Raw genomic sequence first — 22,141 nt, 5'->3', positions numbered from 1 at the left:
TTTGGGATGACGGACGGACGGACGGACGGACGGACGGATGGGCCCCATGCGTGTGAGATCGCAGGTCACGTAACTTCCTGGGGCGGAGACAGACGGACATTTCATGAGGACAGACACGCTCACAACTTATGAAATATTCATCGCACGCACATCAAGTTCAACTGTACTTACAGACCACTTTGCTGTACTTAACGCGCGCGCGCACGCGCGCACTCACCGTTAAAAGCTGCCCAGGAGAGCGGAGCCAGATCATTTCAACCGCAGAGGCTACTGACTTCACCGCTCCGCCCCACACACAGCCGAAATTCTAATCGGCAGCATTTGATTTGGACGGGACACTGGGGCATCATCGCGCGCGCGCGTGCCTGCGTGTGTTTGCGCAAACACGACGCCGTTATAAGCACACTTGCGCACCCAGTGGGCATTCTGAAGTCAATCCAACATCAAGATCACAACAAACACTGAGGTTTGATGTCTTTGCGATGGTCAGTTGACATCAGGTCAGATGCCCACTGGGCACAGGACAACCCAAAAGTCGCAGAAAGCAAGCCCAACACGTACTGAGACTCACAACTACAAAGACACACGGCAAGCACACTAATAACTGGCCTACACTCATCACGTTACAACCACACGCGTTGGAGGGAGGCGCATACGACGGTATGACACCATCAACCAGGCCATCTGGACCAAGAATAAATAAATAAATAAATGAATAAATAAATAAGTAAGGGATCCATTATTAATGGAACGGAAAAGATGGCCGCCGCAGGACGTGTTCATAAAGACACAGGAAGTCAGAAAGAAGGAGCTTCTTTATTAGCCCTCATGGTTAAATCATCATGTTCACCTCAGTCTTCCTCACCCACTCAGTCCATAAAAAGTCCAAGGTTACATTTGGACAAACGTCCATTAGAAAAACAAAAAACAAAACAAAACAAATCAAGTTTGGCGGAGCCGCGAAAAAACGAAACGGGGACGTCCCCAGTCATTCGTTTTCCGACCTTGGAGTCGCCGTCTGGGCCAACGAGCTAAAAGGCTAATCGGCCGCTCTGGGGCTCGCCAGATGTTAGCTTTAGCATTTAGCATAGGAGTCTTGAGAAGAGCTTTTCCTTGTTGGCAGGTGACGAAGGAAAAAAAAAGAAGAAAATCCTTGGGAAGCAATGACATGTTCACATAGCATTAGCAATTGTAGTACATTATCAAAGCCAATATTGCTCAAAATTTGGAGAGATTCAAGAGATGGGGAATTCCCATTCCGAATCACTACCGCAGCATTTTTATACAACAGACGATACCATTGACTCTGTGGCTGGGTTAGGGGCCTCCTCTATGAAAACCATGAATCTGATTGATCAAATACTCCCTAATCATTATAAAGCAAACAAAAAATTTATTCCAATGTGACATGTACATGTAGCATTAGCATATTAGCTCATGATCAAACGAAATATTCATAAACATTTAAATAGAGCCCTGAACCCAACTCCTCATCATGGTCACACACACACACACACACACACCTGACAAAACATCTGTGGTCCGACACACGCTATGCTATGCTAGCGCCAAGCTAGCACCCTCCTTTTGCTGAGGCTAAGTGAAAACGAAAAGACGGTGGTGAATAAAGTGATACAACAATAAACAGAGTGGACCGTGAATGAATGCAAACTCATGAAAAAAGGACCGCTCTGACTTTAGCCACAAACAGGAAACTTAAGCGCTAATGTGCTAGTTTGGCACCGCCCACAGAGAAAACAAAGAGAGGATCACCTTATGCGGTAAACAAGATTAAAAACTCTCGCGAAAGCAGGAAGAGGAACAAAATCGCACGGCATCACTAGCACGTGGCCATCCGAGTCATGGCGAGACTGACGGCTGGCTCCATTGAAAAAGTGACGTCCGTCCGTCCGAGTGTAAAGAAGCACCCTCGTGGCTTTCTTTCCTTAAGGCTGGCTGACAGACAGACAAGAAACGGGGAGCTAAAGTGCTCATTTGATGGAATTTGCCATTCCTTCAAACTCATCCTCGTGACAGGCCGCAAGCACTTTAGCCACCGACAGCTGGGCACGCATATTACGAGCGCCGACCAAAAGTTCCACTGCGCCGTCCTGAGTCCGACCCCACAATAGACAAGATTTAAGAACCCAAAGAAAAACAAACTTAGTCACTATTGCTAGCATATCCAAATTGCGGACTTCTGATGGTTTCAAACGAGAAACAACCCCCCCGTCAAAGTCACCTTTTTGTCCGACGCCATGAAATCATCCACAGAGGGAAAAAAAAGGCATAACAATCGGCAGCATGCTTAAAACTATATTGTCGTCGTCTTCCTCAAGACTGCGAGGCATCACGTGGTGAGAAGACAAAGAGAAAAAAACAAAAGGTGGTGTGAACTTTGTTCAAACTTGTCCGCGGTGGGATTGGATTACACCCAAAAAAAAAAGGCCAAACAGGAAGTCCAACAATTCGGAGGTTAAAACCAAGAGAGCACTTCCTGTGTCTGCTGTTAATTTGCTCTTCGAAGGGAGGGAGGGAGTTAGGCGTGGCGCCTGAGGGATGGAGGGAGGGGCCTCCTAGTGATCCTACAGAGACAGGAAATGACATTGTCAACATCAAATAGGTCGTGTCGAAAACAACGCAAAAGGCAATTAAAGGCAAAGTGCAAATATGAACCCAGCTATTGGGGACTGTTAGTGAGCCGGCCCGTGCAGGGCCCAAAGGATAGACCGAGCGAGCCCAGCGAAACCGCTTTGCCGCCCCCTACTGGCCGGTCGCTTCGGCACGAGCGGAACGAAGCGGCCGGATGCGTGCGATGACATCGCTACCCGTGCTCTACCTGGATCTGGGCGGGGTTCCACAAGTAGGGCTGCTGGCGGTAATACTCAGCCAGCGCCGCCGTGTAGTCGGGCAGCGAACTCTGCTGGGACGACTGACCTGAGCGAGTGCGCACGCACGCACGCACACACAAACGAGAAACACGCACACGCACACGCACACACACACACACACACACACACACACACACAAAGAGACCCCGGCAACGTCACAAGCAGCCATCGAGTCGAGTAAAAAGTGTGATGAAGTGTTTTGGCGTACTTTGTTTCTTGTAGTAGTCCTCCCACGCTTTGCCATAGTCACTCATCACGCCGGCGGGCTGGCCCTGCGGACCTGCACGCACGGGGGCACGAGGGCACGGAGATGAGGAGTTGCCACGGAGACGGCAGCGCGGTGCGCGCGCGCGCGTTACCAGGGTCCTGCTGCGTGGCGTTCTGCCAGCCCGTCTGGTAGGTGTTCCCCCACACGCCCGTCAAGAAGGTCTGAGCAGTGCCGCAGCTGCAAAAGCGCCACATCAATGCCTTGCGGAGAGGAGCGCGCACGCCGCTGTGATGCCGGGCGGGGACCTACTTCTGGTGGGCGGGCCCTTGCGCAAAGGGGCCGAAGCCGAATCCTCCGTTACTCACGATGCCGGAACCCTGCAGACAAAAGAAGGCGCAGGGGCGAGAGGGCGCGTGGGCATCCCGGCCCCAAACGCGTCTCACCCACCCCGATTTTGTCGTCGATGAGCTGCCGCGCGTGCTCCATCTGCTGCGCCGAGCCCCGGATGGTGAAGACGCGGGCGTTGGGGTCGGTAGAGGGCGGCGGGTTTCTCTGAAGCTCCACGTGGGCGCCAGACTGCTGGTTGATGCTCTTGATGCTTTCGCCACCTGCGAGCTTAGCCGTTAGCTTAGCGCTTAGCATCACGGCGGCGGCAACGGCTTGCCTTTGCCGATGACCAGGCCGCACTTGTCCGCCGGGATGGTGTAGGTGACCTCCTGTAGGGGTCCGGGGGAACCCATGGTCCAATCCCCGCGGCCTCTGGCCCGGTTGGCCCTCAGCGCCGAGCCAAAGCCGTCGCGCTCCTGAATGGCGGAGGGAGGGAGGGAGGGAGGGAGGGAGGGAGGGAGGGAGGGAGGGAGGGAGGAGAGGGAGGGAGGGAAGAGAGGGAGGGAGGGAAGAGAGGGAGGGAGGGAGGAGAGGGAGGGAGGGAGGGAGGGAGGAAGGAAGGAAGGAAGGAAGGAAGGAAGGAAGGAAGGAAGGAAGGAAGGAAGGAAGGAAGGAAGGAAGGAAGGAAGGAAGGAAGGAAGGAAGGAAGGAAGGAAGGAAGGAAGGAAGGAAGGAAGGAAGGAAGGAAGGAAGGAAGGAAGGAAGGAAGGAAGGAAGGAAGGAAGGAAGGAAGGCAGGAAGGAAGGAAGGCCAAAGCATTTGAGACCAAGACAAAGCGAACCACGCTGCCTGCTTTCAAAGGCTAAATGGATCTGGGGCTTACCTGCGCCGTCCGGATGAGCTCGTTGATGAGATGCAGCGCGTGCTGACAGCGTTCCGGCTGGCCCATCACCATGGCAACGCGCTCCGGACTGACGCCGTCGTCTGCGGAGGAGACGAGGGCCACGCTAAGGTTCCCCCCGAAACCGACGGGGCGCGAACGGGCGCTACCTGTTTTAAACTGGACGCGCACTCCAGCGTCATTCTGAATCTTCTTGATCATTTCGCCGTTGCGGCCGATGACGATGCCCACCGCAAACCTCGGAACGGGAACCTGCCAAAAGGGGGAAGGAGAGGCGGCGGTGTCAGGCCCGTCCAGGCCCGGCGAGGCGGATCGAGCGCCTTTTACTTCAGCCGCGCGTACGTCAAGGCCGGCTCCTCCCGGCCGGGCAGAGAAGTCGCCGCGTCCCCCCCGAAAGTCGCCGTCCTTCTCCCGGATCACATCCAGCACCAGCTCCTTGGCCGCCTGCAACGGACACGCTTCAGAGAAAGCTCGGGCTCGGGCCGGAGAGTGAATCGACGCGGATCCGGGAGGCTTTGGGCACCTGAACCTTGTACGGGTCGCCGGAGATGCGGAGAGGTTTATCTGCTCCCGTGGGCATGGGACCGTCTTGGATCATCATCATCTTCACGCCGGCGCGCTCCTGACATGCACACCGGGCCGAGGTCAACTCGCGCGCGCGGCCAGAGCCAGCAGAAGACTCCCTTACCTGCAGCTGCTTGATGGTTTCACCCCCCCGGCCGATCACCAGCCCCACCTTGCTGGCCGGGATCAACATCTCCTGCACCAGGGCGCCGCCCTCCAAGTCGCCGGGGAAGCCGGGGCCGTTCCTGCAGCGCTCCACGATTTGAACCAGGAGACGCTTGGCTTGCCTACGCCGCGCACACGCACAACCACCTCAAAGCTTCATTGATATGCAAACACGCACAGACACGTGCGCTCGTACTGACGCGAAGACAAAAACGCAAAGCGAGCACAGCAGCGGCACGTCGGCCACTCACTCGATGCACTCGGGCGTCCCGGTCAGGGAACAGGGCCGCTCCAGCAGACCGCCGCTATCTAGGCAGGGTCACAGGCGCGCGCGCGCACGCACACACACACACACACACACACACACACACACACACACACACACACACACACACACACACACACACACACACACGCACGCCATCAGCAGAGGCGCCAGCCACGGGCCCGTTGCCAGGGGCCGGAACTCACCGGCGGCGATCTGGATCTTGCATCCCGACTCCAGCTGGATCCTGGTGATCTGCTCGCCGCCCCGGCCAATGACTGCCACGCACGCGCGCACACGAGTGTGAGAAGGCGCGGACGGGTGAGCAAGCGGGCGGGCGGGCGGTCAGCCACTTACTGAAGCCCACCATCCTGTCGGGGACCTTGTAGTCCTCCGTCAGCACCCTGAAACAGGCACAGCCGCTCAAGATGCCGCACTTGGCTGCAGCGCACGTGCACCGCTCATACCTTTGGTGGCCCCCTGCTGACATTTGGCTACCTAAACGCAAACAAGCAGGCGCACAAACAGAGACGCCGTCAGTCAGCATGCTAACAGGCTAAGTGAGACAACATCACGGCATACGATCGAAAAGAGCACCGAGGACATCGTGGGTCGGCCGCAGCTCTCACCTGCGTCGTCTCGCTTGTAATAGAGCGACGGCTCAGCGCTCGCCGGCGAGCCGTCCATGTGCGGCACCGCCTCCCCCATCTTTCCCACCATCTGGGGAGCGCAGGAAGTGTGCTCATTGGGCCACACTAACACAACAAGTTTGCGTGCTCGTAAGCGTGAACGCCCGTCGAGAGGCAAAATGGAGCACTAAACCTTTTTGTCCGTTAGCTTGTTAGCTGCTAAGTGGACAAATGGATGATCATTGACACGTCCATGGGGAGGGGAGGGGCAGGGCGGGGCAGGGCAGGGGACTTCCCCGAGTCAGGGCACGCAGCGTTCATGTTGACGGAGACATGTCAAATCATTTGCAAGTACCAGCAAGTTTGTTGACTCGGGGCTGTGCGCCCAGCTACTGGCCCGGCCCAGCTACTGGCCCGGCCGGCCCAGCTACTGGCCCGGCCCGGGGACCGCTGTTTAGAGATAACAGTGTTCGCATAGGATATGTGATGCATGCCAGAGAAAGTCAAAGGTGACCTAAATTAGTGCAGCAAAAGGTGCTTGCTTGTTTGTTTGAGAGTTCAACGCATCGTGTTTGCGTTTGACTCGAGTCAATCTGGGAATTGGGCTCCACATGACAAAACTTCATAATTTGGACCCCACACGCGTGTGTGTTTTCACTCGCAGCCCTTCAGTTTACTGAGTTAGTTAGTCTACAAACAAATGCGTGTTACTTAGTACACTAAACAAGTCGTTGATTGTTAAGTTAGTTTGTTGGCGAGTTCAACAAGTTGGCAGGCCGAGTGACACGTGTGGATGCCAACAACCTCCCCCAACGCGTCGTCTCACCCCCCCCCCCCCCCCCTTAACTTTGACGTGACAGCTCGTCAAAGTCTCCCCCTAAAAGTCTCTCCCGGCGGGGGCGGGAGGATTGGGGGGGCCTTGTGTCAGTAGCGTAAAAGTCGTCCAAAGTGGCTCAACTAGCTTAGCCTGCTAGTTAGCGTGCGTGCGCGCTGCACTCGCGCGCGTCTGGTCCAAGTTGCGAGCGGTCGGCGGTCCGAAAGCAGGGGAAAAAAAGTGTGCGGACTCGACGGAAGAAGCGCGTTGGGGGACTGCGGGGGCTGCGGGAGTCTGTGGCCGGCGGCAGCTCGGCGGAGGTTACCTGGCGGGCCCGCTGCAGCGCATCGGCCAGGCCGTCCGACTTGAGCGCCGGCTGGCCGATCGAGGCCTGTCCTCCAGCCTGCACCAGCTCCGCCATTACAGCGCCACTAGCTCGCTAGCCTGCTAGCGCTAGCTCAGCTCTCGGCCAGGCACAGATGCTCTCTTAGGGCACAGAGGGCTCACTCGACCGGCCGGTCGGCCAGCCCACCCGCCCTCACAATTCCGGGGCGAGACGCGAGTAGGAGAGGAGGTGGCGAGCCGGCGCCATTGCGCTCGTGCGGCAAGGAAGGAGCGGAAGGTGACGGAAGAAGGCTTTTGAAGAAGCGTCGCGCCCTTCCCAACTCGTCGAGCGCGTCCTGTCGCGCCGAGGAGACGATCTGTGCCGCGCGCGGCTGTCTCAGCTGGCTGTCGCTTCCGCTTCCGCGTCGAATCACGTGGTCCCGCGGGCGCCACAGGTGGCAGACTAAAGTTCCCAAAACGGTGCCCGAAAAGTTCCCCGACGGCAAGGACTCTTGACAACAAGTGCAAACACGCCGCCTCGTTTCCAACTCTTGTCCCGTTGCATATACTGTAGGATACGCGCGCATGTATTCTGGATTATGTACGGCCCCCTTACTCCCCAGTGTACCATCAATCATTGATTTGGGCATGGCTTTAGGGCCTACATTACACCATTGAATTGAAGAAGAAAAAAAAAGAAAGGATAACTAGGTTAACATTGTTTACTTGCAATTTGATGCTTTTAGACGTTTTCACTCATAATGTAATCTGCATAATTCACAATTGACCTGTTTTTCACTTACGTTGCACTCCGCTTAATGCATATGCACGCTCGGATGTTTCCCGTCGACGTCCAACAAACTCGTGACGTCTTCCACTTCACTCGATGCACGCGCACAAGTCAAGAAGCGGCTTCTTCGCTGTCCTGACTCTGGTCCGCGTGACCTTGGTGCTTTTCCTCCTCCCTCGCCGCAAATTTTCAAGAAATATTGAAAAGGCTGTTGGTTTTTTTGCGTGTAATGACGCTACTGCCGATAAAAGACGAAGGTCCGGATTAGACGCGCTCCATTTTTAAGGCGTGTTTGTTGCTCTGTCCCTTAGCAAAGCGAATGACGTGGATGCATGTTGAAAGGATGTGCACCTTGCTTTCTAGTTGAAGAAAGCGTGTTTGTTTCAAAAACGTTGAGCCCAACTGTCAAACGTTTATTCAAGTGAAGATGCAATACTACCATTGAAATGACATTTTCATGCAAAATGGCCAAATAGATTGGGTGTCGACCCAGGGTGGACCAATACCATTCTTGGAGTCGCATTGCTTAGTTAGGCATGCAAGAAAACACGGACGGAGAAAGGGAGTCAATCATGTCGCAGGGATCCATTTTGGTTGGCCCGTTTGTAAAAATGATGTGCTCCCCCCCCCCCTCAATTTCCACTCAGTCAAGTGAGTCATGTTGGCAAACGCGCCCTCACAAAATTCTCAAGGCCGTCCGTCCCTCTGTTTGCATTTGTCACTTCCTTTCTAGCCGAGAAGACGAAGAGGAGCGGAAGAGGAGAGCCGGCGTTTGGCTGCTCTTGTTTAGGCCTACGTGCAGTTTAGATTCATTGACCCAACCACACACACACACACACACACACTCACGCACACACACGCACACACACCACCAATCATGTCAATTCTTACAAAATGACACTGAATTCCATCAAAATGCTTTACAGTGACTGCGTGTGTGTTTTTTTTTTTTTTTTTTACAATTATCTCCTGTTCACAAATAGACACACACACACAGACCAACTTTCACCACCCCCTACAAAGACGACACAGTATGACGAGACACACAAACAGATAGAGAGCCACAAGTACACGCACAGTCCCCCTCAATGGTCCTCCCCCAAAATGTGCCGTAGACCCCCCTCCCTCCCCGCAACCTTGCGCAGCTGGTGCCGCTGAAAGGAATCGAGCCTGCAGCCAATCCACGCTCACCTCGGTTGGCGCGGCATTGTGTCCGAGGCAAATGTTCTTTTGTGGTCCCTCTTCACCATTTTGACCTTTTCATCATCTCATGGGGACGCAAAGTACTTGACCTCTCACCCCTCGCCCCACCCGCACTCGCAAGCACGCACGCGTGGGTGCGTGCGTGCGCATAACGGCCATCGTCGCGCTTTCGGCGACCATGCACGCCGAATGCGTCTACAATGAAGTCAATCTACGCCGATTGCGGGTAAAGGTCCGAATTCGGGTCGACAAGCCTCAGCGGACGGAGCCGCTTGCGCGTGAAAAAGAAAGGGTGCTTGTGTCGGGCAGGTGCTGCATGGAGCCACCGGCACCGACATCAGCTTCCCTGTGCTGTGCGGTGACACACGCTTCAATTGTCTATCTGCATGTGTCCTCGGAAGTGCGGGCAGGCAGGCGCGACGGGTGGGGGTACTAATGAGTGCTTATTGTCTTCATGTCCATTACGACTGCTTCAGTTCATTAGCACCGCGCGCGTCTACAATGAAGTCAATTTGCAGACTTGCATTGAAAAGTTCTTGACGGCGGGCCAGAGAAATCCATAACAAAGGAAGCTAAAAGTCTTATCAGTGTGGTGGGTGCATGGGAGTGAAAAGATTGGATTGGACTGGAATGCAAATGGGGGATTTGAATGAATTTGAAGAGGTGACCGACTCGTCGCGGGACATCCAATATATAAATATACACACGACGCACTATCCTAAAAATATTATAATAACGTCAATCTCCATTTCACGGCTATCACATCATTACGCACACACACCGATTATGTATGTGCGCACTGGGCGCATGCATGTCTGCTTCCTAAAAATACAAGTTGAGAGGCAAGCAAGCAGCAATCGAGCTCACCAGAGCTCCCCCTGTCTTCTCACCGTGAGTGACACGCATGCGCATCTTTGCGGCTCCATTGGGGCGGGGGTAAACCATCGTCACGATTTCTTTCATTTATCAAATCATTTCACGCAGTCAGTCCAAATCACGCTGCGCTACGTTAAAATCTCCATTATTCATAAATAAAGCTTCGGATCTATGTCAAGTTTTGCGCGCGGTTCCTCCCATTTGATCGCAATCCCAATTGACGATGGCGACCATTGTCGAGTGACGTCACTACATCTAAACTCGGACCTCCCGGTTCAAAGGGTTGTGCATGGGGCTCGGGGTTTAGTGGGATTTTCCATTTTCCACGAATGGAGCTTTACAGTTTGTCGTCATGGGAGCGCGGCGCGCTAATTGCACCTTAATTGCAGGTTAGCCGCCAAGGACGCTTGATCACCGGGGGGGGGGGGGGGGGGCTGGGGGTAGTCCGCCCGTCACTCACACGTCACTTGAGCGCACGCGCAAGAGCGGGGAACACATGCGCGCACGCACCTTGATGAACACTCTCCGACGAGCGCGCGCGCACACACATGTCGTTCGCGTGGAGGAGCAATTGCAAATCTGAGCAAGTGAAAAGTCAAGCAGCGCGACGACGGCGTCAAGTCACGCGCGTGCTCGTTCGAAAGGAAAGAGCGCGCGCGCGCGCGCACACACATGTCGTTCGCGTGGAGGAGCAATTGCAAATCTGAGCAAGTGAAAAGTCAAGCAACGCGACGACGGCGTCAAGTCACGCGCGTGTTCGTTCGAAAGGAAAGAGCGCGCGCGCGCGCGCGCGCAGAAGAGGGACGCGTGTCCTTGGACTTAATGGCTTGTCAATGACAAAAGACGCGCGCGCTTGCAAATGGAGTTTAAGAGAAAGAAAAAGCTCGTCAGGAGCTCATTCGAGGCACTTTTGTGACCTCGCGGCAGCTGAGCTTTTATGGAGGACAGAGAAGAGAAAAAAAACATCTCTGAAAAGCATTTTCAAACTATTTCGTTGCATGTTGTAATGACGATTTTCATTCAGGCCGATGAGAGTCCATGCAGGGCCAATCACAATTCAAATCCTCACATCCCAATTGTTTGATTTATTCATCAATCAATTGCTTGCTATTGTCGTTACTAAAGCTTTGGGAATTTGCTCTTAGTCTAAGCGTCGCAATTCCAAGAGTATTGCTGAAAAATGAGTTTGAGAGCGCACGGCGCGGTTCTGCCGCCTTGAGAGCGCACCTCCTGCGGCGGCCCGCGAGTCCGGAGAGGAGAAGCGGCCGTATGCCCTCACACCATTTTGCCTCGCTTTGCGTGAGAAAGCGGCAAGACAACTCGATGGGGAGGTAAGGCTAAATGATTACGGGTTAGGTCCAGATTGAACGAAAACGCGGTGTTTGCGACGCCAAGGGCATGGCACAGGCGCACCATGCATGCAGCCGTCTGCTTTCTTTGGGGGCCAATCAATAAGTCCTTATGCCACCATGCACGTGCACGGTCTTTTTCTTGAGCGTCCTTGGCGGGCGAGCCCGTTTGATCAAGCGCCGCTCGCTCCCATGTCCAAACAGGCAGACGCATGCGCGCGTTTATTTCCACCTGACGCGGCAGCGCAAAAAAAAAAAAAAAATCAAACTCGCGCACGCGCGCGCCATTGCCTCTATTCAAATACATCCAGCAAGTGAGACATGCAGAGCTGCATGGAGAAAGAAAAGCAGCCACAACCAAAACAGACATTTGCCCCCGTGCACAATTTCATTTCATAGTTGCTAGGCATAATCATGACATTTGCAAACTCGCAGAGGTTTGTGTCTTCCTGAAAGTGACATCAGACATGTCAAATGTTGGCTGTTTTTGGACATTTCCGATTTGAGCGTGCGTCGTCAGCAAATGCGTCAAAGTTTCAAAAATAATAATCAATCAGTCCCTCAACCAAAGCATTTGTTCACAAATACGTATAAAGCATGATCTGTAGACGACCCTCTTGTACTGGATTCAGATTGCTAAAGAACCCGTGCGAAAAAAAATCATTCTGCCCCCCAATGCATTGAGAATACACGGCAAACATTTACCGACACACTTTGACAAAGATGATGACCATTATTTTTGCCCCTCGGATCAACTGTCAGCGATTTGTGTAGGCAGGTTGCCTTTCCAAGCCCGCCGTAAAAGGCTGCCTCTCCGTCGCCATCTGCTGGCGGCATTGCCTCATCACCACTCAAAGGCAAGGGGCGTCGCTCAAAGGCAAGGAAGGAAGGTAGGATGGAGGGAAAGGAGGTAGAAAGGAAGGGAAGAAAGGAGAGAAGGAAGCAAGAAAAAAGCAAGCGAGCGAGGGAGGGAGGGAGGGAGGGAGGGATGGAGGGAGGGAGGGAGGGAGGAAGGAAGGAAGCAAGGAAGGAAGGAAGCAAGGAAGCAAGGAAGCAAGGGTGCAGCTTCAGCCGGGGCGTCAGTACACAAAAGCGCCCATTGGACGTTATTGTCAGCATCTCGCTCATCATTTTTTCTGAAACCGTGATTTGTCCAAATATCCCAAATCAGCTACAACTAGCTGTCAAGTGAGCTCACTTCCCCCACGCTTCCTTCCACCCGTCATGGGCTTTTAGGCCGGCCACCTGCGCGGGCGGAAGGATAAGAGCAGTTATTGTGAGCAGGCTGCCCAATGGCCAGCCAGCCACCAAGAGTCAAAAAGGGGCCGGCTCACCTGTCGAGCGAGCGAGCGAGCGAGCGGCCGCCTCGTCTTCGGCCGCTTCTGACGCCACTTCCTGCTTTGCCCCGCCCCCCTCCTCTTCAAAACAGCCAATGGCATCCACGGTGATGAGCTCCTGCCCCTGAGCCTTCCGGGCGCGCACCTTCTGAGAGGGACGCACACTCGTCAGCGGGTGCCGACGGACGGAAGGACGGACGGACAGACAAACTCTCACCTGCACCTTGTGCTTGTCCGACTTCATGTGCTCCACAAACTTTCGGGGCGTCTTGAAACGACGACGGCACGCCGCACAGAACGGCCGTGCCACACGCTTGAGCGCCTGTCAGAAAACAAATGAGGCTGGGAAACACGCACACGCCATCCCTCAACTCACTTTGTGTCGTTTGGTCTGGCGATGGCTGATGACGTCATGGCTAAAGTCACTCTGACAAGTGTCGCACCAACGGCGTCTCCTGGCGGACAAAGCAGGTGACAGCAGAGCCGGCGCCTGTGTTTGCGCGGAATTCGTCGGTTCCTACCTGTTGGTGAGCGCGCGTGTGACGACACTGACGGAATGCGCCATCTCCTCCCATCTGCTCACGTGATCTGAGCTGCTCATGTGCTCCACAAACATCTAAACACACGCACGCAGGTCAAAGATGATGGCTGCGGAAGTCTGGCGCTTGGCCGGCCACCCGCCCGCCCCGTCCGCACCTGCATGGTGGAGCAGGTGACCCCGCACAGGTGACAGCCAAGGCCCGGAGCCGCCCGCCGCTCGCCGGCCATCTTGAAGGCGCGACCGTCGCCGCGTCGCTGGATAGTCACCTTCAGCGAAGACGCGCTCTGGAGAAGGCGCGAACACGTCAAGTGTTTCGGCGCTGCTGCGACAGCGCGGTCGGCGCGGGGGCGACGACAAGTTTGACTCACCGGGCAAGTTTGGTAGCCGTGGCGACTCCCTGCTGCTGCTGCCGCCGCCGCCGCCGCCGCTGCTGCTACTGCTGGCTCCGGAGGACAAACTCCATCGCTGCTGTCATCGGAGGGGAAAAGAGGCGGACGTTCCGGAGAAGCGCTCTGGCGCGCCGCTCCGACGCGCGAATCCACCCGCGAGTCCGCGCCCTCGTCACCGGCGGTCCACATGGCGGCGGTCTCCTCGGCTCGACATTGAAACGCACTTCAGACGACAACGACCATCGTCCTTTAATTGCTCAGCCCTGTTGAAGCCAATTCAAGGTGTCGCGACACAGGGAGGGCGGTTTTTGGACCAGTAGACGTCATCCCCTGACGTCGCGAGTGCTCGGGAGGGAGTGCGGCAGCGACTCGCTTCCGGGTTTTGACGAAAGACGCTTGGCGAGCGAAAACCTTTTCGCGTCGTCTTCCATGAATCCCAAAGCGGCTTTTGAAGCCCTTAGAAGTGAGCCCGTCGGGGGCTCATCGGTAGTGTTGGCTCGCGGGGTTCCGATGCTTCGGAGTAATCCAGGAAGTTTGGTGGCGCGCGCTCCGAAGCATGTATGGTTGTGGAGCGGTGACGTCATCGATGACTTCGTCTGCTCGACGGGTGCCGTGATTGGCTGACACACAGACAAGGCTTCGTCTGCTCGACGGGTGCCGTGATTGGCTGACACACAGACAAGGCTTCGTCTGCTCGACGGGTGCCGTGATTGGCTGACACACAGACAAGGCTTCGTCTGCTCGACGGGTGCCGTGATTGGCTGACACACAGACAAGGCTTCGTCTGCTCGACGGGTGCCGTGATTGGCTGACACGTAAAAGCGTCTTGCCCGCGCAATTGGAGTTTCTGTGCTACAGTACGAGATTCTTTGCAAACGAACCGTTTTCATGGAGCCTGCGAGAAAAGGCAAGGAAACATTCCTCAGTGTGGCAACATTTTGATCTCATTCCCCCAAATAAGGCGTTCTTTTGGATGGTGCCCTATTTGATGGAAGTTTGAATTGATGTGTTGCATTCTCTTCTAAAGTGTACCTGATGCTCCCTCCGGTGGTTAGGCTGCGGTGGTTAGGCTGTGCCAGTCTATTGGCAAAGACTATTGTTTTTGAATAAAAATCAATAACCTCAGTTGCACAAGCACTCACTCCTCTTTACTGTTCACAAGTACAAGTCATCTTCATCCATAAGCACATTGGTCTTTCCTTGTTAAAACACAGCAGCCCTTCAAAGCAAAATGTGTTCCGGCAACTTTTAGTGTCTTAACAGACATTGATGGAATTTATTTACACATGTCACTCACTTCCTGCCTTGAATAAAAAGCCACCGTTTGGTGACTTGTGCCTGGCTTCACCAAGTGCAAGAAAGCACACTGACCGATGCTGCTGGCTGGCTGGCTGGCTGGCAGGCAGGCAGGCTGGCTGGCTGGCTGGCTGGCTGGCTGGCTGGCTGCCCTACTTTATTCAAGTCTCTCTGGTGTTGATGGCGACTTGCACAATGAAAAGCTTTGACAAAGACACAATGACCAGGCGGCTGAATTCCGTCAGATCGGCAGAGGCTCTTGCGACAGGGATGCTTGCCGCGAGTGCTATGACACAACCAAAACAATGTTGTTGTTGTTTTTTTAAAATGGTCAATGCGATGTGATTGGCTGCCACTGGCTGTCTGTCTGGCTGACTGATTTGTTTCGCTGTGCATCTGAACGCAAATGTTGAATCCTGCCTTCCTTTAAGCATCTGGTGGAGCGCCACAGGAAGGCAAGCGAGCGAGCGCTCGTGCAAACGGGAAACGTCAGTCGCTGACGTGGAGTGGGTAACGTTCTTCTTGGTGTGTGCTTGTGCGTGCGTGCGTGCGTGTGTACCAACTTGCTAGGGAACCTCCCACTTGCAGTTGACGCTGCTGCCGGCCCGTAGCCGGCCGGCTCAGCGATGATCCGAATTGCGAAACTCGCCGTTTTCTGTGATCTGCAGCGATGATGTGTTGCTAGGAGACAAACCGTTCCTCTGTGATGTCACGCCGTAGCGCTCTTTCAGCTGAGCCAGCGCCGCCATCAGGCGACTGTTGGTAGCGTCCAGATTTGCCATCCGCTTCTCCTGATCGACACATTGGTATCACGACTTCATATTGTCAGAATGGCAAATGTGTTTTGTTTGTTTTGACAAAGCGAGCGTGCCATTCGCTCACCCTCGTATTAAACAGACAGACCTGTGCCTCAATGATCTTTTGTTTGGAGTCAACCACAGCCTGCATTTCGGAATGATCTTTCTTCAGCTCCTCTTCCACTGCCATTAACCTGCTCAGGTCAAAGGGTGCGTGTCACTTCCTAGGCAGGCACGCCGGCACGTAGACACAACGAGTAGTGAACCTGCTGATGATGCTGTTCATCTGGAGATCTTTGTCATCCTGCAGCCTCCTCAGCCGACTCTCTGTATCCTCCAGTCGAGCCTGAAGCGCATGAACACGTGGCTCAAAAAGCTTTGACGGCTTGATTGATTGAAAAACAAAAGTTCAACATAGTACATGCATGCTGTGCTTTTGTGTGTATTGGAAGTGAAGAAATGAAGCCAGTGTCCTGTGCGGCGGTGGCGGCGGCCGGAAGCCAAATAGAAGATGGGCTGCACCTACCTGATATTCCTGCAGCAGACGTTGGTTTTGCTGGTCCTGAACCAGGACCCGGGCCTCACACTCCTCCTGACGCAGGGCCGCCACACGAAGCTTCTCCTGCAGCAATGCAATGTCCTGCTGGTACTGTCCAGGCACACGCACGCACGCACGCACGCACGCACGCACACGCACGCACGCGCACACACACAACGATGAATTAGGTGTGTCTCGGTTAAGGTGTTCAGCGGCAGGTTGGCAGGCGCTTGGTTACCTTGTCGATGAGAGCATCGTCATGGCGGTCGTCTTCCGTCTCGGCGTAAGAAGAGGCAGAGTTCATGTTGAGAAGCCAGGCGGCCGTACGGTCCAACGCGCATGGAGACGGCGCCTGGCCAAACGCACGCGCCACCGTGTGGAGGTTTAGCGTGCGCGGTACGGTACGGGCCGGCCAGGCTGCCACGCTACTGACCTTGGTGGCAGGCCGCACTTTTTCGGGACTGTCTCCTTTGGACGAAGACGAGGCCTGGCGCAGTCGCGAGTGTCCGCTGCTGGGCCAATCGGGACTGGACGACATCATGCTCCCAGAGGCGGGGCGAGGGGGGAGCATGCTGGGCGGCGTGCGGCCTCGCGGCGGCGCCGCCAAGGGCGGCGGCGGTTGGTCGATGCGACGCTGAGGACCCGTGCAGCTCTGGCGGGGGGGCGCGGCGCCACCTAGGGCGAGAGCGGGGCGTCAACCCTCGCTCGAAAGGACGTTCAAAGGTAGGTCGGCAGCATTCGTCTCATTGGTGACAAGGAAAGAAAAAGGTTACTTGTGATGTTCTCCGAGAGCGCTCTTCTGTTTTGCTCTTCTCCGCTGCTGCTGCTGGACACGGCCGACAGACGCTCCCCTCGCTCGCCCCCGGAGGCCGCGCCCACTTGCATCTGGGTGAGGAAGGCGGATCTGGGCGCGGTGGCCGAGTTGCGCTCATCCCCGCCTTGCAAAGTCGCAGAGCAGGCGTCGGAGGGCGCGGCCTCGGCCCCGGCCCGGCGGGCTTGCCGCGACGACATGTGATAGACGGGGTTCTGGAAGGACAACGGCAGCAGCCCCGCCCTGCGCTGCCATTGGCTGTCATCCGCCGCGTCACCCGGGAAGGAATCCTGCAGGTCCACCAGAGACAGGCTCCGGCCCTCCGCACTGCTCACTTCCTGGCCCGCTCTGGCGAACGCCGCGTCGTCGTTGGGCTCCGAGTAGGAGGAGCTCGGGGCCGGAGAGCCGCGCGGGCCTACGACAAGCGACAGACACGCGAGTTCAGCTGTCATGGACGGACGAGGCTCGGGCCAAAGATGAAAGGTCACCTGACGCAGGCTGAAGGCTGGAACCTTTTGTGACAAAGAACAAATCTTTGTTTTCAGGCGTGGGCGACGGAAGCCTGGTGAAATCCACCAACCTGCGACAAATTGGAATATGGAAAGCTCGGCCATTCTGCTAACGGCGGTGCTGCGATGGCTTCGCACGTGTTTCCCAGAGCAAAGAGGTCAATCCATTCCAAGAAGGTGACAAAAGCAGCCTCGAGCGGTAATGGAATACACGTGGCACTGTTACGTAATCAGGACGAAAGAAAAAAAATCCAGCCCAGATTCAATCCCGCGAACCTTCGGTACCGCGCAACCCACTCCGCCACCCCAGCCGCAGCCGAGACCGACAGCCAGTCGGTCATCAGCTGCCGGCAGCTGCTCACCGGCCGGTGAGCAGCTGCCGGCGGCTGGCTCGGCTCGGCTCGGCCCTTCCCATCTGGGCTGTGTCGTTGCGCTGGTGAGGCGGTTGCTGACACAGGTATGGGGACTAACCCTCCGTCCGGTCCAACGCCGCACTGCTGACCGAGCGAGGGATTGCATGCTGCCAGAGGAGGCGAGAGGGGTGGCGGCGACAGAGGCGGTGGCGGTGGCGGCGGCGGCGGCGGGGACGACAATTGCTGCTCGGGCGAGGAGGCTTTCCCGGGATAAGGCCCGCCCCCGGGGTTGGCCAGAGCCGCCGTCACGTCCCGTAGGATCCGAGGAAGCGGACTCAGCTTGGACAGGCAGGACTGAGGAGGACACAGGGAAAGGCGGACGTGTCACCTGGGTGCCACCCGGCCGAAGGCTCCTCCTGCATCGAGAAGGTCATGCCTAACACCTGAGCAAATTTGCAGCTGCGCCACGCACATCAGCCGACTGAACGTCTGGCCAGCGTCCGGCCGTTTTTGTCACGTGTACAGTCTGTCATGTACGCTGAGCACGAGCGAAAGCTTCTCCTGCGTGTCACCCACCCCTGTCACCCCTGGTACCTGTTTGGAACCCCCCCTCCCTCCTCCCAACGCTCGCTCGGTCGGTCGGTCACCTGGTCCAGCTCAGCGAGCAAGGTGTGCAGGCAGGACAGCTCCCGGCCCAGGTCGACGTATCCGTCAAAGCCGGCGCCGGTGTGGCTGAGTCCATCGGGGTTGGAGATCTCCTGCAGGAATCGCTGCATGTTGCTCCACTGGAGCTCCACAAAGTCGTTCATGAAGAGCATGTATTCTTCTTTAGTGCCGAACCTAAAAGCGGCGCGGGCAGGCGTTACGCCGGGCTGGCTAGCTGGGTGGCCAGAACGATCGGGCAGACGGACTGACTTGCTGAAGTTGGCCAGCGTCTGGATGACTTTGGCGATGAGCGTCAGCGTGCGAGCCGTGCGCTCGTCGGGGTATCCTTGCGTCAGGTCGAAGAGCGAGGGCGACATCACCGCTGGACACAGGAAGCGCAGGAACAGCGAGGCGCTGATCAGGCGCTCGCTGATGTCTGTTCTCCCGCGGTTGCTGCACTCCTGACGCCACGAGGCAAAAACCTCCTTCAGCTCCCGAGGAAACACCCTGTAGGGGGCGCGCCGCGCCGTCAGTCACTTGGCGTGGAGGCGCGGCTGACCGAGTGAATGGCTGAATGGCTGGGTCGGAGCGCACGGATGCACACGTGCGCCGCCGCTGTGCTTGTCTGAGTGTCCCGGGTACGTGCGTGCGGGCCAGACCTGTAGGAGTCGAGTATCTTGCAGAAGGCCAGCTCACAGCACATCCTCAGGTTGGCCTGATGCTCGGCCAGCTCAGAGCCGGCGCAGCGAGACGCGTCCACCTCGCAGTTCTCGTCCGACTCGCACAGAGCTTTGATGAACTCGCCTGAACACAGGCAACGTACGCGTCAGCCTCGCTTGGTGTCGGAGTGCGTGCCGGGGCCGGCACGCACTCCGACACGCGCCCGCCCATCCACGGCGTACCCAGCGCGTCCTGCAGGTACTTTTGTCCAATCAGCTTCAAGTATTCCTCAATGCTTTTAGTGGCCAGGGTGTTCTCTCTGAAGATCAGCTGATCGTTGTCCCGGTAACGGTCCACCTCCGACATCATCAAGTCCGTCAGGAAGTCCTGTCGACGGCGAGCGTCAGGGGGTGCGTGCCGAGGGCAGGCAGGCAGGCGGGCGGGCGGGCGGCGCTCCTACCTTGGCTTTGCCGGTGCTGTGCAGGATGTGAACCAGCGCCGCCGCCACTTCCTCTTTGGCTCGCAGGCCGATGGAAGATTCCAGCGTGTTGCACAGCAGCAAGTAGTTGGCGCTGATGAACTCGGCAAACTCTTTGTACTGCTCCATGGGCAGGATGGCTACGCTCTGGTAGCGCGCCTTCACCCGCACCGTCGGCACGCTCGACTTGCCTGTTGACCCGGGCGCGGAAACCGATGCAGCGGCGCGTCACGTTCCGGATCCTGCCGCAAAAGCCGCTGGCGGGCCAGCGTGCCCAAATATACATATCTCACCCCTGATGGTGCTGGGCATGCTGACCGTGTACCACTTCTCCACCAGCTGTCTGCCCATCACCGTGACGACGGGGATGTTGACCAGACCCACGTAGCTGCTCTTGTCCTTCTTGCGTTTCCTGTCTGTGTCTTTGTAGATGTGCAGCGTCACGGCGTTGACGCACGGCAGACTGCTGAAGTCGAAGCGCTCGCCCCAAAAGATGTTGTCCGTTTTCATCTTGCAGGACGTGCGTGCGTACAGGCTGTCGTCTAGACAAAGTTCACAGAAGTACCTGCGCATAGCAGGCCGGAGGGAGGGAGGGAGGGAGGGAGGGAGGGAGGGAGGGAGGGAGGACGGGTTTGTCGGTGTGAGTGGTCTCCACCTTCAAACAAAGTTAGAGCTCGAAGCGCACACACACAGACACACAGACACACACACATAAGGGACACGGTCGGGACCAACGCCTTCTCCGAGTCCACAAAACACACGTGCCGCCACGCATCCTCCAGGACCGAGCAAAGTCCGAGCTGAGCCGAGCGAGCGGCCGCCGCGAGCGTATTCAGCCGCCGCCACCGGCCAGCGGTCACCTCTTCTTGGCGGGCAGGTCCTTGGCTTCGATGACCCACAAGGTCAGAAGGTTCTCCAGGCGTCGGCTGTTGTCTTTGTTGGGTTGCACAGCTCGCCGCAGGTTCTCCATCCACTTGTCCCGCTCGGCCGCTGAGCGGCACGAGAAGCACTTGGTCCCCGCCGAGGTGGTCACCTGCCGACGGGTCGCGGCGCAGGGTGAGAGTGGCCTAGCCGCCGATGGCCAAAACCCACCCCCGCCGTGCCTCTCACCTCAAAGCAGTAGTCCTGGCCCAGAAGCGACGAGTGAACGGGTTTGATGATCACCGATTGCTCCATTTTCAGCTCCAGAGAGGTCACCCCTCCGCCGCTTAACACCGACTCCTGACGAGCGCAGCGCGGCCGACGCATCACACGCCTGCGCACAAAACAAGTGTCTGGACATGGCGCGTCCGGATGGCCCCAGCCCGGCCCCCCTTGACCCATTTGTGTCTAACCACCCGTTTGGGTCTGACGGCGGAAACGTGATCAGGGGGCAGACGCGGGATGAGCACCCAAAAGGCCTCCGCGAGCAATTCTGACGCCATTCTTTTTAGAGCCAGCTACTTGTGACAATTGGCGTCAAAGGGCCCGTTGCAAGTCAATGTATCGCATGAATTAGAAATGGATGGGATATCCATTGACATTCAATAGAACATCAAAATGGTTCTTTTATGCCGTGCGTGTAAAGGGTTACAATTAAGTCATGTAAACATGCCACAGCATAAATGCTATTAGGGTACTCTCAAGTTACATAATACCATTGATTCGATCGAATATGAACATTATGGGATGTCGGAAAATGACTTGCCCGTCTCAGGTTACCAAAAGTTGAGTTGAACGCTTGCATTTCTAAAGGTCGTATTGAAGAGGAGGAAGGCGAAGGGGCAGGCGGGCGTAGGGGGGCACCCGGGCAGGGACAGTATTTCTTACACGCGAGCGAGCGCACGCGCACGCGCACGCCTACAGTCGTGGAGGTTTGGAGGCATGCCGATCGAGCAGCGACGCACAGGTTGGACTATTGCCTTGGCGTTGCTGAAAAGCGGGGGGGCTAGCCTAGCCGCATGCTAACACGGCAGGCAGCGCGCTCGATGCACGCGCGTGCGCGCACGCACTGCAGATAGCGTGTCGATCGAGAGGACAAAAGAGAAGTACTCACAAAGCATTCTGTGCAGGTGAAGTGGAGGAGTAGAAAGAGATGGAGGTTTACACACCCGCGCTATTCTCAAGCAAACAGGACCCAAAGAAAGACAAATCTGCTGATCCTGTCTGTCTGTCTGTCTGTCTGTGCGTGCGCGCGCACGCGTCTCCTAGCTGCTGATGCTGGAGGCTCCAGCCGCGCGCGCGCGCGGCCCCTCCCATCACGGATGCTGCCCTACTTCCTCTCTCTCCTCCCTCCATCTTTGAAAGACTGCAGCTGCTGCGCAAAGGCATCATCCAGCGACGACGTTGACAGTCAGTCAATATTCGGCTGAGAGTCCAAATTCTAGTTGTACTAAATTCATTTTGGTTTTACTTGTTAATCACTTCACTGGTTCACTCTGATGAAGGCGGAAGTACAAGCCGAAACATGTCAGGTAATGCAACCAAGTTACATATACAAGT

The 22,141-nt window shown here is 56.3% G+C and overlaps 3 protein-coding genes across 5 annotated transcripts; all 3 read right to left on the bottom strand.

The window, feature by feature from the left end:
* Nucleotides 1-797: 797 nt before the first annotated feature.
* LOC133153675 (far upstream element-binding protein 3-like) lies at nucleotides 798-7,467 on the bottom strand. 2 transcript variants are annotated; one of them, XM_061277668.1, is made up of 18 exons: nucleotides 7,090-7,467; nucleotides 5,951-6,041; nucleotides 5,789-5,819; nucleotides 5,679-5,725; nucleotides 5,528-5,599; nucleotides 5,308-5,365; nucleotides 5,016-5,178; nucleotides 4,851-4,949; nucleotides 4,670-4,771; nucleotides 4,477-4,579; nucleotides 4,310-4,410; nucleotides 3,764-3,902; nucleotides 3,547-3,707; nucleotides 3,409-3,476; nucleotides 3,251-3,336; nucleotides 3,100-3,171; nucleotides 2,840-2,937; nucleotides 798-2,585 (listed from the first exon to the last, which is right to left on the bottom strand). In XM_061277668.1, exons 1-18 carry the CDS (start codon nucleotides 7,183-7,185, stop codon nucleotides 2,577-2,579), a joined length of 1,596 nt encoding a protein of 531 aa, XP_061133652.1. In that variant the 5' UTR covers nucleotides 7,186-7,467; the 3' UTR covers nucleotides 798-2,576. The 2 variants fall into 2 exon arrangements, with proteins under 2 accessions (XP_061133652.1, XP_061133650.1); XM_061277666.1 differs by having other exon boundaries at nucleotides 4,655-4,771; nucleotides 7,090-7,466.
* A 4,204-nt stretch (nucleotides 7,468-11,671) lies between these two features.
* ciz1b (cdkn1a interacting zinc finger protein 1b) lies at nucleotides 11,672-14,178 on the bottom strand. 2 transcript variants are annotated; one of them, XM_061277670.1, is made up of 7 exons: nucleotides 13,553-14,178; nucleotides 13,340-13,468; nucleotides 13,165-13,259; nucleotides 13,020-13,098; nucleotides 12,861-12,965; nucleotides 12,641-12,788; nucleotides 11,672-12,551 (listed from the first exon to the last, which is right to left on the bottom strand). In XM_061277670.1, exons 1-7 carry the CDS (start codon nucleotides 13,760-13,762, stop codon nucleotides 12,529-12,531), a joined length of 789 nt encoding a protein of 262 aa, XP_061133654.1. In that variant the 5' UTR covers nucleotides 13,763-14,178; the 3' UTR covers nucleotides 11,672-12,528. The 2 variants fall into 2 exon arrangements, with proteins under 2 accessions (XP_061133654.1, XP_061133653.1); XM_061277669.1 differs by having other exon boundaries at nucleotides 12,641-12,791; nucleotides 13,553-14,176.
* Nucleotides 14,179-14,703: 525 nt separating this feature from the next.
* Nucleotides 14,704-21,866, bottom strand: LOC133153672 (disabled homolog 2-interacting protein-like). Its single transcript, XM_061277661.1, has 18 exons — nucleotides 21,696-21,866; nucleotides 20,771-20,915; nucleotides 20,521-20,693; nucleotides 19,954-20,225; nucleotides 19,643-19,851; nucleotides 19,425-19,569; nucleotides 19,182-19,326; nucleotides 18,793-19,029; nucleotides 18,525-18,717; nucleotides 17,996-18,231; nucleotides 17,504-17,595; nucleotides 16,978-17,430; nucleotides 16,638-16,879; nucleotides 16,443-16,556; nucleotides 16,193-16,315; nucleotides 15,933-16,012; nucleotides 15,773-15,860; nucleotides 14,704-15,660 (listed from the first exon to the last, which is right to left on the bottom strand). The coding sequence occupies exons 2-18, from the start codon at nucleotides 20,906-20,908 to the stop codon at nucleotides 15,490-15,492; spliced, it is 3,111 nt and encodes a 1,036-aa protein (XP_061133645.1). The 5' UTR covers nucleotides 20,909-20,915; nucleotides 21,696-21,866; the 3' UTR covers nucleotides 14,704-15,489.
* Nucleotides 21,867-22,141: the final 275 nt, after the last annotated feature.

This window comes from Syngnathus typhle, linkage group LG5 (assembly GCF_033458585.1).
Source record: "Syngnathus typhle isolate RoL2023-S1 ecotype Sweden linkage group LG5, RoL_Styp_1.0, whole genome shotgun sequence".
NCBI classification, from domain to species: Eukaryota; Metazoa; Chordata; class Actinopteri; order Syngnathiformes; family Syngnathidae; genus Syngnathus; species Syngnathus typhle.
The sequence above is the reverse complement of the archived record's forward strand: the minus strand, read 5'-3'. Positions and strand labels throughout refer to the sequence as shown.

Bases quoted from the DNA above. Each gene is read 5' to 3' on its own strand.
- ciz1b (XM_061277669.1), bottom strand. From the start codon at position 13,762: ATGTGGACCGCCGGTGACGAGGGCGCGGACTCGCGGGTGGATTCGCGC. The intron at 13,260-13,339 runs GTGCGGACGGGG...GCGTGTGTTTAG, and splicing joins TCACCTGCTCCACCATGCAG to ATGTTTGTGGAGCACATGAG. The intron at 12,966-13,019 runs GTGAGTTGAGGG...GTTTTCTGACAG, and splicing joins GCCAGACCAAACGACACAAA to GCGCTCAAGCGTGTGGCACG.
- LOC133153675 (XM_061277666.1), bottom strand. From the start codon at position 7,185: ATGGCGGAGCTGGTGCAGGCTGGAGGACAGGCCTCGATCGGCCAGCCG. The intron at 5,179-5,307 runs GTGAGTGGCCGA...TGCGCGGCGTAG, and splicing joins GGGACGCCCGAGTGCATCGA to GCAAGCCAAGCGTCTCCTGG. The intron at 4,411-4,476 runs GTAGCGCCCGTT...TCTCCTCCGCAG, and splicing joins GCGCGTCCAGTTTAAAACAG to ACGACGGCGTCAGTCCGGAG.
- LOC133153672 (XM_061277661.1), bottom strand. From the start codon at position 20,908: ATGCGTCGGCCGCGCTGCGCTCGTCAGGAGTCGGTGTTAAGCGGCGGA. The intron at 20,226-20,520 runs GTGACCGCTGGC...TGCTATGCGCAG, and splicing joins GACCTGCCCGCCAAGAAGAG to GTACTTCTGTGAACTTTGTC. The intron at 19,030-19,181 runs GTCTGGCCCGCA...CGCCCCCTACAG, and splicing joins AAGATACTCGACTCCTACAG to GGTGTTTCCTCGGGAGCTGA.